Source organism: Portunus trituberculatus, chromosome 44 (assembly GCF_017591435.1).
Source record: "Portunus trituberculatus isolate SZX2019 chromosome 44, ASM1759143v1, whole genome shotgun sequence".
NCBI lineage: Eukaryota > Metazoa > Arthropoda > Malacostraca > Decapoda > Portunidae > Portunus > Portunus trituberculatus.
The window spans coordinates 10,788,581-10,803,580 of record NC_059298.1 but is presented as its reverse complement, the minus strand read 5'-3'; the positions used below and the strand labels follow the sequence as shown (position 1 = coordinate 10,803,580).

At 41.9% G+C, this 15,000-nt stretch overlaps 1 protein-coding gene across 9 annotated transcripts in view; it reads right to left on the bottom strand.

The window, feature by feature from the left end:
• LOC123519071 (CD151 antigen-like) overlaps positions 1–15,000 on the bottom strand; it is a 202,982-nt gene that overhangs the window by 56,453 nt on the left and 131,529 nt on the right. For all 9 annotated transcript variants that reach the window (XM_045280248.1, XM_045280249.1, XM_045280254.1 and 6 more), the window contains one exon: positions 2,883–2,952. In XM_045280248.1, the coding sequence (XP_045136183.1) occupies positions 2,883–2,948 (66 nt within the window). In that variant the 5' untranslated portion in view covers positions 2,949–2,952. The remainder of the gene's footprint in view (positions 1–2,882; positions 2,953–15,000) is intronic.

Below are 15,000 nucleotides of genomic sequence, written 5' to 3'. Positions count from 1 at the left end.
AGAGAGAGAGAGAGAGAGAGAGAGAGAGAGAGAGAGAGAGAGAGAGAGAGAGAGAGAGAGAGAGAGAGAGACTACAGAAGAAATAGATAAAGATAAATTTATAAACATTTACGATGCTATAATAAATGAAAAGTTAAGAGAAATTATAACTAAAAATAATGAAGGAAAAGAAGATTAACGAGTGAAATTAGAAAGAAAAACGAAAGGAGAACAAGTACAGTTCATCTTTAATCTCCTATTAGTTGAGTTTCCGGGAGAGCGTGGAAAGAACAGAGACACAACAGAAAGCACTTATCAGACAGACATTGTAAAATCTCATAAACCTCGTGTATTGATATACTTGCCCACAAAGGAACCCCAGTTAAATTACAACATATCTTATCACTATGTCTTTTTTAACTGGCCTCTTTTAACCCCTTCAGTACCATGCATGACGCACTTTCATATCCTTTCTGCTTATTACTTGGTGATTTAATGCAGCTTCAGAAAATTACGTGGGAATAAAAGTAAGGACTCTGGCCATTAATCTTCTGACCTCCATAGACCCTTCCTAATGTTAATAAAATCGTCTAATCGTGCCCAAACCTCCAGGGAAAATGAGTCCCAGTATTGAAGGGGTTAAAGAAATCACACACACCCTAAAACATCAAATTTCTGTTCATTCGTGTACAGCTCCACGCAGCTCTGACTACTGACTTTTAAATCCCCTACACGCCCACACCGACACCCGCAGCTCCCATTGTGGTCCCCGACAGGAGAGTTAGTGCCGACAGAATGCGAGGCACCATCAGCCCAGCTCGGCCCGGCAGCGACACACACACACACACACACACACACACACACACACACACACACACACACACACACACACACACACACACACACACACACACACACACACACACACACAAAGGTTTTAGGAATAACAAACCCTCCCACAAAGATGAACAGAAACTTACAATAAAATAATGAAAAAAAAAAGAGAAGACAAAATTGAAAAGATACAGCTTATCATGAGACCTATAATGAAGTGGGAATTAATGGTGTCTTCTAGTTATATTCCTGGCATCACAAAAGATAAGGATTATTTTACCACACACACACACACACACACACACACACACACACACACACACACACACACACACACACACACAGTCCCTGCCTCCGTATTTCCTTCCAACTCCCTATCTCCCTCTCCTCGATACAATCCCAGTCCCTCCCATATTTTTGTTCCCTCCCTTCCATCCCGTGTTTCCTTCCCTCTCCCTCTTTCTCTCTCTTCCTCCGATACAATCCTGGCTTCCCCCCCCCCATTTCTATCTTTCTTTCCTTCCCCCTCCCTCCTCCTATCCGATACAATCCCCGTGCCTCCCCATCTGTCCTCTCTCCCTCCTTCCTCGCGATGTCTTGCAGTCTCCACACATTAACCCAACAAAGCGAGGCCGGTCCGGGTTGTTTATCTACGGCAGCGAGACCCCAAAGCGACCACATCGCTTAACCGGACCGGCGAGGGCGTTATCGGAAAAGAAATAAAACTTTACCATCTTCTTTCTCTTCCCTCCTTCCCTCTTTTCCTTAACCCTTTCCACCTTTCCTTTCTCTCTTTCAGTCTCCTTTTTATCTCTCTTTACCTCTCCTCTCCTCATCATCACATAATAACATAACACTCTATCTTTCAATCAGTTCGTGTTTAATGTTGGTTTTTATTGCTGCATAACCAATAATACGATACTCAATCAGGGCATTGTGTTTTATTTGTGATTTCATGAGATTTTACATACGTGGTCGTTCCGGTGATTAACGTAACTGTCTTATTTTTCATCAGTCGTTATGCGTGTCTTCACCCTTTATTTTATTCTTACAACGTGCGTCGCTCTCAGTATCACACACGCGGCGCCCCAAGAGGTGAGTTTTTTTTTCTCTCTCTCTCTCTCTCTGTTTATTTAATTAATTTCGTTTTATTTTTTCCTCTTTTTCTCTGCACCTCGTCTGGATTCCATTAACTCTCTCTCTCTCTCTCTCTCTCTCTCTCTCTCTCTCTCTCTCTCTCTCTCTCTCTCTCTCTCTCTCTCTCTCTCTCTTCCGTCTCCGCTTTCTCTCTCGTCCTCCTCTCGCCTCGTTACTCCTCCTCCGTGTCTTTCCTCTTCCTTCTCTAATCCAGTTTCCTTTCACTCTTTCTTTCTTTCCCATCGCGTGTCCCTCCCAGTACAGGCAGCTGCAGTGGTTCTGGCACTGTTCCCTTCCGTTTCGATAGATTACCAATAGTTTCTCTCTCTCTCTCTCTCTCTCTCTCTCTCTCTCTCTCTCTCTCTCTCTCTCAACAGGGAAAGCTAGTTTGTCCCTTTCCTTTATGATTTAGTTGATTTTATTTTTTTCACGTTCAAGTTAACATATGCTACATGCTAATGATTCTTTTCTATCTTGTAGTATTTTGATTGGAGAGCAACAATGGTGGATATTCAAAGTTATTTTCTGTGTTGGTTTTCTTTCTCGTCCATGCATGTAATCCTCCACTTGGCCAGTTCATCATGGAGGTCGTTCTATACGTAATCACCATGAGTTGTCCGCCTCGCCACTCCATTTCTCTATAAACGAGGTCACAAATTTGTTTTAAAGTGATGCAGGAGTGGTCTTCCCCAGAATTACGCTTGCTTTTCTCTCTCTCTCTCTCTCTCTCTCTCTCTCTCTCTCTCTCTCTCTCTCTCTCTCTCTCTCTCTCTCTCGGCAGTACGTTTCAGTAAAGTAGAAAATTGTTCTGCTCTTCTTCCACTAACATTACTTCACCGTTTCCCGTTTCATCTATTCTCTCTCATCTCTCCGCCATCCCCATCCCCCACACCACCCCCACCCCACCATGCAGCTAAAAGCCAGGTACTTACGAAGAAAACGAAGTTGAAGAAGCAGAGGAGGTACTTGGCGAACATCGTCCCACAGTCAAGCGCCATCGTGCTGCGAGGAGAGAAATAAATGAAAACCATGAATTTAGGAAAAAGAAGAGTTACAGGAAAATAAATGAAAGGAAACTTCCATCATATCACATATATCATTCCTTGCATGGCTGAAATTATTCATGTATGTAATAACAGAAAAAAAAATTCTTAATGAGGAAGCAAAATATTCTTTCCTTAAATATTGTTTTGTTGAATATTTTTCGAAGCATGTTTGTTTGGCAAGAACAAAGAGATAGGAAACGCATGTACGGACATGGACGGATGTAACTTGAAATTTTGCATGTTTGTTTGGAAAGACAAATGAGTGAGCTGAAAATGAAGCCTGAAGCACACTTCCGGTCGATTCTGAAACAGTGTTGATTGATACAACGCTTCGGGGAAATATTACAATAAACAACCAAATAGTTATGACATGAATAGCACGACTCTGCCTCCACATGCCGCTGCAGAACGGTGCTCCCGAATGTTTCATTTTAAAAATCTTCAATAATACATGAACAAATTGAACTACAGAAACAGACAGAGTGGTTCTGTGAGTTTCACTTCAATTTTCACGAAAGTTCCAAAAATCAAAGTCCATAAAAAGGAAAGTATAAGAAATATACAAATATACAAGTGCAGAAATATTGGAAGTACTTCGAAATATACTACAGCGTGAAGAGCTCACTAATAAATTAGGAATATTGCACCCATAATTCCGAGTAAACGTGAATAATTTAGCACCTATTCATAGTTATTCAATTGCCTTTATTGAATAATTGCAGAACGGTATTTTGCCAATTAATCTATTTTGCTTTTAAGGTTCATGTACAAAACAAATAAACTACGCATGATGGAAATTCCGTTCTCTTATATTTCATAAACAAAAATTATCCTTTTAAGGTCTTTAGAAATAAATCTTTAACAGTCACAATATTTCCGTATTTATAAATATAAAAAAATCAAAGAACTTATTGTGGAAGAAAAGGAGAAAAAATTAGTTAGTTAAATACATTGCAGATTTTATATATGACATTGAATGTGATGGAAATGACACACTCATAAATTCAATATTCAATCTTGTTTGCTTTATTTTTCAAACTAATTAGGTGTTTCCTGTAATTGATAAATAAATACAGCTGTCATACCTAATAAAATAGTTTCAGTTTTATTTCGTCGTCACACAAGGTCAGTAGCAACATTCGTTATGCATAATACACCTACTGAGCTAAAGACAAAGCTGAACGGATGCTAACTATACAGCGCCAGAAAAATACACCAATCCATCAGGTCATCAAATGCATCATACAAAAGGCATATGAATGTTTAATTCTAGCCTCTTTTATATCTAAGAAAAAATATCCTCTCGCAATTAAACTTTCCTCTCCACTTTACTTTCTTTTTTCCAGCGGGAACAAGAAAGCTTTCCATTTTCCTTTTCCTTCTTCAATTCTGAAGCATCACTTATCCGGTTTCCCATCCTTCCTTCTTTCTAAGGAATTCTGTCTTACTATCATTTCCTTTTTACCTTTCCCATCTCATCAATCATAGGCATCCTCTTCATCCTCCTCCTCCTCCTCCTCCTCCTCCTTCTCCTCTCCTCCTCCTCCACCACCACCACTACCTCCTGTCCTCTCTATCTTTCTCCTCTGCAGGTTTATGCTGATGAGTCGATAACAGCTGAAAGCAATTTATGCGAATAGGATACAGATAAAGGGAAAGCGATATTGCAGAAAGAGGGAGAGAAAACGAGCGACAAAGGTAACAGAGACCAAAGAAAGAGGTAAGAGAGCAGGATAAAGTAAAGGGTAAACAAAGACACCGAAATAATACGAATAACAGAAAATGGGCGATTGTTGCAGGAGGGGAAGAGAGTGAACCAGAGAAACAGAACAAATGTCATGGTAAAATCTTTCGAGATAGGAACAGGAAGGATTACCATAGGAATGTGAGTAACAGGAAATATGCGACTATCCTATGATACACAAAAAAAAAAAGAAAGAGGAAAACAATGAAAAAAAAAAAAAAAAAAAACGTGGGAGGGAGAAACGGAAAATGGAAAAAGAATCATAGACAGACGGAGAAGAAAGAAAAGAAAACAATCATAAAAGAGAAAAAGAACGTAAAAAAAAAAAAAATAAGGAAAAACACTACAACAATGAAATAAGAATAACAGAACAAAAAACACATGAAACAGTGGTACATGAAACAAACAACAAAGAATAAATGGATGTGTAATAACGCTGGGAAAAATAATAATGTTGATTGATGAAACAGAAAACACAGGACAAAATGGAAGGTAGAAAGGATGAAAGGGTGACTAAGGAAGGTCTCATCAGTAAGGGGGTTTTTGGGTGATCACTGCTGTCCTCCTATTATTCCACCATGATATGAGGGAGTAGAGTGAGTGAGTGAGTGAGTGTGGGGAAGGAAGAGGAACAAGAGGAGAGAGAAAGAGTGAAAGGGAGAGTGAGGGGGACACAAGGAAAAAGGAATAAAGCGTAAATGGTGACAACAAAGCCATTTTCAGTCTCATTGGGCACTGACATTGATATAATACACACATTTACACCTATTCACATATATACTCTCTCTCTCTCTCTCTCTCTCTCTCTCTCTCTCTCTCTCTCTCTCTCTGATCCAGCGGCGTTCTCTCGTAACCAAGCAAATAATTCTAATAAACGAGACTCATTAGAGAAGAACGAAATGTTAACACGCTTTTTTTTCCACCACCGCATGACACACTGGAAGAAATATTAGATGTGCTTCATGTTTGTATCATTTGTTACCTACAGTGATACAAGTTTTTTTTTTTTTTTGTAAGGGTATAGTGAATAATTTATAGGCTTAAAAAATACAACGAAAGCAGATATAGCCAGTTTGATTCCATTACAATATTCAGTTACAACACAATTTCACTATCGCCATTCTATCCAACATCTCTCTCTCTCTCTCTCTCTCTCTCTCTCTCTCTCTCTCTCTCTCTCTCTCTCTCTCTCTCTCTTCTAACTTCTATTCAGTAACTGATACTGTGTCATGCGTTTTCTGTCACATTTAAAGGCCTTTTAATTGTTGATAATCTCTAGCATTATTAATTTCATATTTCATAACTCTGAAATTCTCAATACCGTAAAGGATTTGAAACTCAGGGAAAATGCTGGACATTGAAGTGAATGCGTTGTTACGTATCTGTTTTCAGGACTGTACAATCTCAGCAGGAGCTTATCACAATCATCGAGGTCTACTTGTGTGTCCCTGTAAGTTCTGCAGGATATAAATTTCTTTCACATTTACATAATCACCGTCATTAATCCATATCTTTTTATATTACTGTTTAATTCATTCACTATTCACTTTTTGTCGTCTCCCAACGCTCTTAATACCAATAATTAATTTCCAGTCACACTATCTCTTCACGTTCCTACTTCATTCATTCACACTCCACCTTATATAACGCAAGATATACATATTTCAACTGCTTCCAATAATAATAATTCAATTTCATTTGCATTATCTCCAGGTCCCATCGCACTGGAGGTCTCCCAACGCCTCATCTTTCTCCCAGCTCTCCTATCCATCACGTCCCAACGCGCGCCTCACATCAGCCTCCTCCTTCCTCCCTCCTTGCCTTCCATCTCTCCATCATCAACTTTCTCCCCAAAGTCACGATGATGATGAGGGAAGATTGTGGCCTCTGGAGGTGAGGGACGAATGGAGGAGGAGGAGGAGGAGGAGGAGGAGGAGGAGGAGGAGGAGGGCTAGCAGGCAGACAGGCAGGCAGGCAGGAGCAGCAGGTGGGGGATATCACTAAAGTTTAGGAGGTGGGGTAGGGAGTAACGAATGGCCCATTACCCAAATCGATAAAGCGAAGAGGAAAATAGTTGGCGCGTCGACTGATGGAAGGACTGAGTGCGAGAGGAAATGAGGCGTGGACTTGGTCGCCGAGGAGAGACACTCGTGGAAATTAGAATATAACAATGGGATGTAATCGTTGGGTGCGATCAAAGTCAATGTGAGAAAAAAAATAGAGAGGTTGCTCTTTCTACATGCTCGGTTTGATGCGAACTTTAAAAAATAAATAAATATATAAACCTGTACTATCTATAAAAAAAAAAATACAGGAATTAAAGATAACATTCCCTTTTTTCTAATTATCAAACTAAAAGCTAATATTTTCCCTACTGTATCTATCTATCTCCTATTTATCTATCTATCCATCCATCTAAGTGAATCACCTCTTAATCTACTAAAAAAAGAAATACAAGAGAATAAAATAAAATACAGCATTCCATTTGTTTTGACTAATAACAATCAAATAAAAAAAAAAAATACATCCACTTCCTCTATTGTGTATCTATCTATCTACAGTAGGTGCGCTTCCTGTTCTATCAACCAGGCCATCAATAGAAACAGCAAAACGGTACACGGGTCCAAATTAGATCTAGCCATTAATCAACACAAACGAGCACGATAAAAATTGAACTGAGAGCAATACATGATACCAGTTCAACACACACACACACACACGTAAACCAGGAACAAAACCCTCGCCAATAAAAAACAAAGCCAGAAATAAGAAGCCAACGATAACAACTGGAGTCGAGGTTAAACTCCCACGTGGGTCAGACTGAAGGAAATAAAAGGGACTAAAAAGGGAGAGGTGAGGTAGGTGATGTCCGGAGGGAAGAAAGAGGAAAGAAAAAAACTGGGTTCACGGAGAGAGAGAGAGAGAGAGAGAGAGAGAGAGAGAGAGAGAGAGAGAGAGAGAGAGAGAGAGAGAGAGAGAGAGAGAGAGAGAGAGAGAGAGTATATACAAGCCAGCAGGGAAAAGGGGTCAGAAGGAAAAGGAAGTGATGGACATAAAGAATAGTAAAAGCAATAGCGGGAGGGAGTATGGGACAGAAATGAGCGGCGGGAGAGCTGGGAGAGGGAGAGGCTCGGAGTAGGATGCTTTTGTATGTCTGGTCATGAGTGAGGGTGGAAATGGCCCCAGAGAGTAGAGCTGGGAGGCCATGAGCGGAAGAGGTACTGAAAACTAAGGACTTCCACGGAAAACTGATGTGAAAAGAGGAACGTATTAATAAAAAAAAAAGTAGCACTGGAAAGTCTAAAAGGGAAAAAGATATGATTAAAAAAAAACATGAATTGCTAATAAAATATGCCACGTGAAAGGCAAAACAACCTCATATAGGTGATAAAAAAGATGAAAAAGTTAAAAAGATATTTCTGAAAAAACAACAGTCTTATAAAATTACAAGAAAACAAATCTAACTTTCGAAATAAAGGTACCTTATAAAACTACCGATAAGCAAAAGTACCACACAGTAATTACTCAAACAAAAAAAAGTAGCACACGAACTTACTAAAAAAGGTACCTCATGTTAATTATTAAAACAAAAACCACCTCGAGAAACCAAAACTAACTAAAGACGCACAACAAAACTGATCTCAGCACACCTTGCACCTCGTCACCTCATCTCCACGCCACCCGCTCTGACCCTCACCTGTCCTCGCCAGGTAAACTCGCCTCGTCATCAGCGTCCTTCCCCCTCACCTGGCTGGCCCACATTCCTTCACACCTGCGCCGGATTCAGACCTTCGTTACCTCTTACCTTCAATACGCGCCGCGCACCATTCCAATTTCACTTTCCTTCCTCCTAAGACTGACTGAAGAGAACGAAACGGGGAGTGTGACTTCCATGTTTGTTTATTTATTAGTTTATTTTTGTATCTTTCTCTTAATGATATGCTCTCTCTCTCTCTCTCTCTCTCTCTCTCTCTCTCTCTCTCTCTCTCTCTCTCTCTCTCTCTCTCTCTCTGTAATTCATTTCCTTTCTGGTTTCTCGTTTGATCTTTTGATTCAATTTGGTTAAGTTACCGTCACTTCTCTGTATGTCTGTCTGTCTGTCTGTCTCTCTCTCTCTCTCTCTCTCTCTCTCTCTCTCTCTCTCTCTCTCTCTCTCCAGTTGCTTTCCTAAAGGGGCATTGTGGAGGAGAAACTTGACCAGCCTCCTATTTCGCAGCACAGAAAGTTTCACCATCAGGGACAAAGGCTAAGCTTGAGTCTCTCGGAATTTACCACCTTCAGCTGCTGTAACTCTTCCTCTTTTCCCCCTTTCCCTTCCGGCACCGGCTTTCCCTTCATCAATGAGGAAAATCTTACCATCTTTTCCCTGGGTACAAATTACTTTGGTGGAATCTGCTTTTTTAGTTCTTTCAGTAGAGAGAAAGCAGTTATGATTCCATCTAGTTTTTATCACTCACGCTTTCTTCTTTCATTAAAAAAAGAAACTTCACTTCGATATATTTTTCTCCTCCCTTATCAGAGAATTCGTCCTTCACGCAGTGCAAAAAAAGGAAACTCAGAAACTCATTACTTCCTCGTGCATCACCCAGCCCCGGGGCTCCACTTTACGTTCAGAAAGGATACTACCTCCTCCTCTTCCTCCTCCTTCTCCTCCTCCTCCTCCTCGATCTCCTCCTCCTCCTCCTTCTCCTCCTCCTCCTCCATCCTTCTTCACGAGAACACTCATCACAGACACCTTCCTGCCACCGACGCTCCAAGGCAAGGTTCCTGTTGCCGCCTCTGATTCTTCCAACCTCTCATATTCTCCACTTTTCGCTCACCACTCTTCCTTGCATCCTCTCCACATTTCGTACACCATTCTCTCTCTCACTCTCTCATCTTCTCCACTCTCCACGCACACTATTCCTCCTCTCATTCACTCCACGGTTCTTCGCAGGAAAGAAATCACACTTTATATTCACATCAAGGCTAATTTATTTCGTGAAACATTGACGTCCACCGAGTACTGAAATGCAAGAGTGTATGAGATTGGTAACTAGGGAGGTTGAAAAAGAATAAAAGGAGATATACTAAAAGAGAGAGAGAGAGAGAGAGAGAGAGAGAGAGAGAGAGAGAGAGAGAGAGAGAGAGAGAGAGAGAGAGAGAGAGAGAGAGAGAGAGATTGTCCATGTTTTGCATGATATACAATAAAGTTCAATTTTTGTTATTTACAAGAATGATAAATCTGGCGCAAGCAAGAGCGCACGCACGCACGCACACACGCACGCACGCACACACACACGCACGCACGCACGCACACATGCACGCACGCACGCACGCACGCACGCACGCACACACACACACACACACACACACACACACACACACACCAAAAAGAAATAATAAAAAATATACATGACCATAGCTCAACTGAAAACGTAAACACAACACGAGTCAAACACACCAACCATGAGTAAAAAGAATTAATTTTCCAAACTGAACACGTACGTACACTTTACTTTATTATGGACATTGAAGCATAGAGGAAATAAAGCGCAGCTGTAGCTTGTTGTCCTTTCCTTTTCTTCCTTTCTCCGGGGACGCTTTCCTCAGCCTCCTTGAAAACTCTGAAGCCCGCCAACGATCTGTCCTTATGGTCTCACAGCCGTACCTGAGCAACACTCCAAGTCTCCCTCTTACTCTCCTTAGCTGCTTTCTCTCTCTCACTCATCGCATTTGTCTCTCTCTCTCTCTCTCTCTCTCTCTCTCTCTCTCTCTCTCTCTCTCTCACACACACACACACACACACACACACACACACACACACACAGACAAGCCAGTACGCACATCACCCTTAACATTTATTACCGAGGAACACAAAGGAACAATTTGATTCTATGTTTCCTCGACAGAATCTTAAACCTCGTCGTTAGCTAAGCTCATCAATACCTTCCAGAAGCATAATTTCCGCCTCCATTATTACATTACTAATCCTCCATTCGCAAAACTGCTTCGCTAATTAGTGGAAATGATCATGGGTTAGTTATTCTCCCTCCTTTTCCTTACCCAAAAAAATAGAAAAAAAAAGAAAATTCACTAAGAACATAATCAGCAATTCATGCAGTCTTTTGAGAGAAACCTTTCCTCAACATTAATGGAAATGTGTGGCAGAGAGAGAGAGAGAGAGAGAGAGAGAGAGAGAGAGAGAGAGAGAGAGAGAGAGAGAGAGAGAGAGAGAGAGAGAGAGAGAGAGAGAGAGAGAGAGACGCCAGATATATATAAGAAACGGGAAAGGAAATGTGCGAAGATCAACAGAGATCGAGATGACGAAGGCGAGGCGAGTCCAGCTGACGGACGCAGGATTCAGAAGGACACAGGGATCTATTGCTGGGTGGCGGCGGCGTTATGGGGCAGCGATCGAGGTGCAGCTGCAGGAGCGACACGAGTGATGTTGTCTGGCTGGTCCGAAGTGTTTTTGTACTGTAGTAAGGAGAGATGTGACGTTTTGCAGAGCTGGGGTGATATTGCTTCCAAGACGGTGCTTGCTGTGCCGCTGATGTGTTTCAGAGTAGATCAAAAGGAAATGAACGTGGCTGTAAAAGTGAGAGAAAGACGAAGGAAGAGCTGATGAAGTTTTGTAACATGTAACGTAGCTGAAATTCCAACGCCCACATTACTCAACCCATACTTTCACTGATGAACTCTACTCGTTACTTTCTTTTTCCTACCCGTCTTATTGATAACAAATCATACATTGCTATAACTTGCTTTCTAAAAACAAAAACTGCCTTAGAGAATGTAGTCCTCACCTCCCTCCATAAGTTTACGCGACATTACAGTATTTTATGGCCTCCCTGGGAGCCACACGACAATAGGATTTCGTTCAATAAGACACTGTCATTCTGCGAAATCTAGTGGGAGTCAAGACACACGTTTCAGCGCCAGGTATTGTTGAGACGAGTAGTGAGCGGCACCGGTGCAGCTGTGGAGTAATCTATATACAAAAAAGGATGGAGGCTTTGATGACCCTTCCCCTTCCTCTATTCGCTGACGCACGACTCCCACTGCCAGCAACAGCAGCACTTCTCATGCCCTCAGGGAATAAAACAGTAGCAGCCCCGCCTACGGGCGGGCGCCTCTGTGACTACAATGCTCATTTCCTGGAGGCAAGGCTGAGGATGTAGCAGTAAACATTCTAGAGGTGAAATTACCGCACTTCCTGGAGGCGACATGTGAAGGGCAGCAGACTTGCGTGGACAGTTGAGTTCTTGCTGTGATGCCACGCCCGACTGTTGTCCATGTTTCTTTGTTTACCTTAAATTTCTCAGAAGTAAGAGAAAAGAAATCTAAATTACTGCGTCAAGTAAGAATTTTCTTCAGGTTTCCTTGGTAAACTTGCTGGTTGACCTTCAGGTTCCAAACCCTGGACACAGCCGGAATGACGAAGACTAAGAATCGAACAGTGAGTACGGGAACAAAAACAGAAACGCTTCCCACCACAGCACCACAAGGAGAGGACTCAGGCAGGACGCATGCTGCGGGGCGGCGGTTGTGATGCTCTGGCTCTCACACGGCTTTCCGTCACACCTCCCTATCCATCCCAACCATCCCACCCAAGGTTCTCACACTCTAACTAATCGAACCTAAACCACTACATGATACCGCAAAAGCAACATTCGAGAATAGACATTGCTGCTTTTGTTACGCGGTCGCCATGTATTGTGTAGTCTATAGAATAACGAATCATCCTCCCTCCATTTAATTCGAAAAATTTTTAAAAATGCACAGTGTTTGGTTCAGTTATTCAGTAACTAGTCACCGATTAACATTCTTTCATTTTTTTATCCGCGAGAGACCCACAGGCAGCGAACAGAAAGTAAAAGTATTTTCCTTTTTTTTCAATGTTACTGTTTGACATTGACCGAAATAATCGAGAAGGTAATGGATAAACTAGATAAGAATAGGCCATGGGAGGAAGGAGGATAAGGAAATGGACCATGTAGAAGAACCTACCTTTCCAAGCCCTTACAAACGGTCCACTGCCTGAGGCCTTGAAAGATAGATGGGAAAGGCCTCGGATGAGTCAGCAAGGCTACGTTGGCAAAGCAGCGGCGTAAAAATCAGTGAGTTTAAAGGACGTGACCAAGTGAACAAATGGAAGGAAAGTAAGGCAGAGTGAGGGAGGAGAGATAAAGGTGAAAGTGAGTGTGTATGGCTGTGAGAGATAAGTAAAAGAATGGAGAGGCAGCGGTATAAAAAAAAAAAAAAAGCGTTACATACAGGATAGTGAGGATGTAAGAGAGGAATTGAGCGTCCTAACCTTCAGGTAAGAACCTTAAACACACTCAATGGTCCTCTCGCGCAGAGATTGTCCTTCCATGAGATGTCCTCTACTGAGCCAACGACTTTGATGATAAAACGTTTGCTCATTTTTTTTTTTTTTTTTACTGTACTGCAAAACAATAGCAAAACTTCCAGGCCATCGGAAATTGAAGATCCTACTTCCTGCCATTACATACAAACACATCCACTGCCTTTCACTGAACTCGTTGAACTTAACACCCACCAATGATAACCCAGTCTTGTAAACGAAGGCGAAGTTCCCTCCTAATATCCACAAAGGGTCACATAAACTTTACATTGTCTCGTGTTATGGGCGGGGCACATCCGTGGCTCTCCCTGTGCCGTGTGCCGTCCCTCAAAGACTACACATTATGGTTGTATCTTTAATGAACCAGGCAGAAAATTACACTCACTTGTATTTAGTTAATTACTGATAGTATGTGACTATTACACGCTCCACTTTTGTAAACTGAATTATATGTCTCTCCTTATCACAGCCACCAAGGCCAGCGCGGCAGCCGAGAACAGTCACTACGAGAGAGCTTGTACGGACTCAGGAAAAAAGAAATATATAAACAAAAAACGGCAGCCAACCTCTTTAGTAAAGGTGTAAGGCTTATCCATCACACAGTCACTCCACTTCATCGCCATGCAGGCAGCGGCGAGGCACGATGATGTGTCATGTGGTGGCGAGTACAGTGAGTGCATCACTTCCTTACTGAGACTTCCCCTCACACGCTGCTGGCTGGTGTGGAGGGCGTGGCGGACCCGCTGCCCCGCCACGCTGCACCAGCTCAAGGCGAGAACAAGGAGACCAATGTCCATCATCCACACCTCCCACGCCGCACCACACCAATTACATCAGTAGTATTATATATAAATATTATAAACACACACACACACACACACACACACACACACACACACACACACACACACACACACACACACACATATATATATATATATATATATATATATATATATATATATATATATATATATATATATATATATATATATATAGAGAGAGAGAGAGAGAGAGAGAGAGAGAGAGAGAGAGAGAGAGAGAGAGAGAGAGAGAGAGAGAGAGAGAGAGAGAGAGAGAGATTATAATGACTGATTTTAGGAAACCATTGGATCAGTCATTTAGAATCTTTGAGATAATAATGTTTTTTTTTCCATTTATCACTTATTCCTATTTATACTTATTTTTTCTTTATAATCCGGATAAATTTTGTCAAGCGTTCGAAACTGCAGACTCCAGGCAACACGAAGCGGCAATGCTGAACACTGCCTTAGCAAGTTTCGTCAGGCGCTTTAATAGCGCTGTGTGACAGTTAAGACTAGATTAATTTTCATGGCCTCGCTCCTCAGATCGACGGCCCAGAGGTCACTGCGTGACGGGGAACAAACGCCACATTCCAGCCTCCAACTGTGCAAACAGTCGAGGAAGGCAGCGCTGTTCAGGTCATTTTGCTAGTAACTAACTTGACATTTACATGTAAAATCAAGGTTTAAAGTAGGATCACCATGTAAACGAGCTTTGTATACATAAATCTTACACAAACAACACAATACTCGTATATTTTGTGCAGACCCTCGCTCCACCGAGGCCGCGCCGGCGGTGTGTCTGTCGGCGCCGTTAATAAAACTGAAATCAGCGGACAGGCGGTAATGGGATCTTCATAAGTGAAGGATAGTGAAAGGCAGGCAATTCTACCGTTTTCCGATCAGCTATGTAGCAGTCCCTTGCCCCTCTTTCCTTCCTGTGGTCCCCCTATTGAAGTTACGGTGGGACATTCATCAAACATCTTTTCTGGATGATGAAAAACAAATAATGGATTACGCAGAGCTATAGTTTGTCTTTGTGGCTTCATAACTGCCACTTCCCTTGCAAGTTCCTCTCTTTCTGGGCAAAGGAAAAGCTGCGAAGCT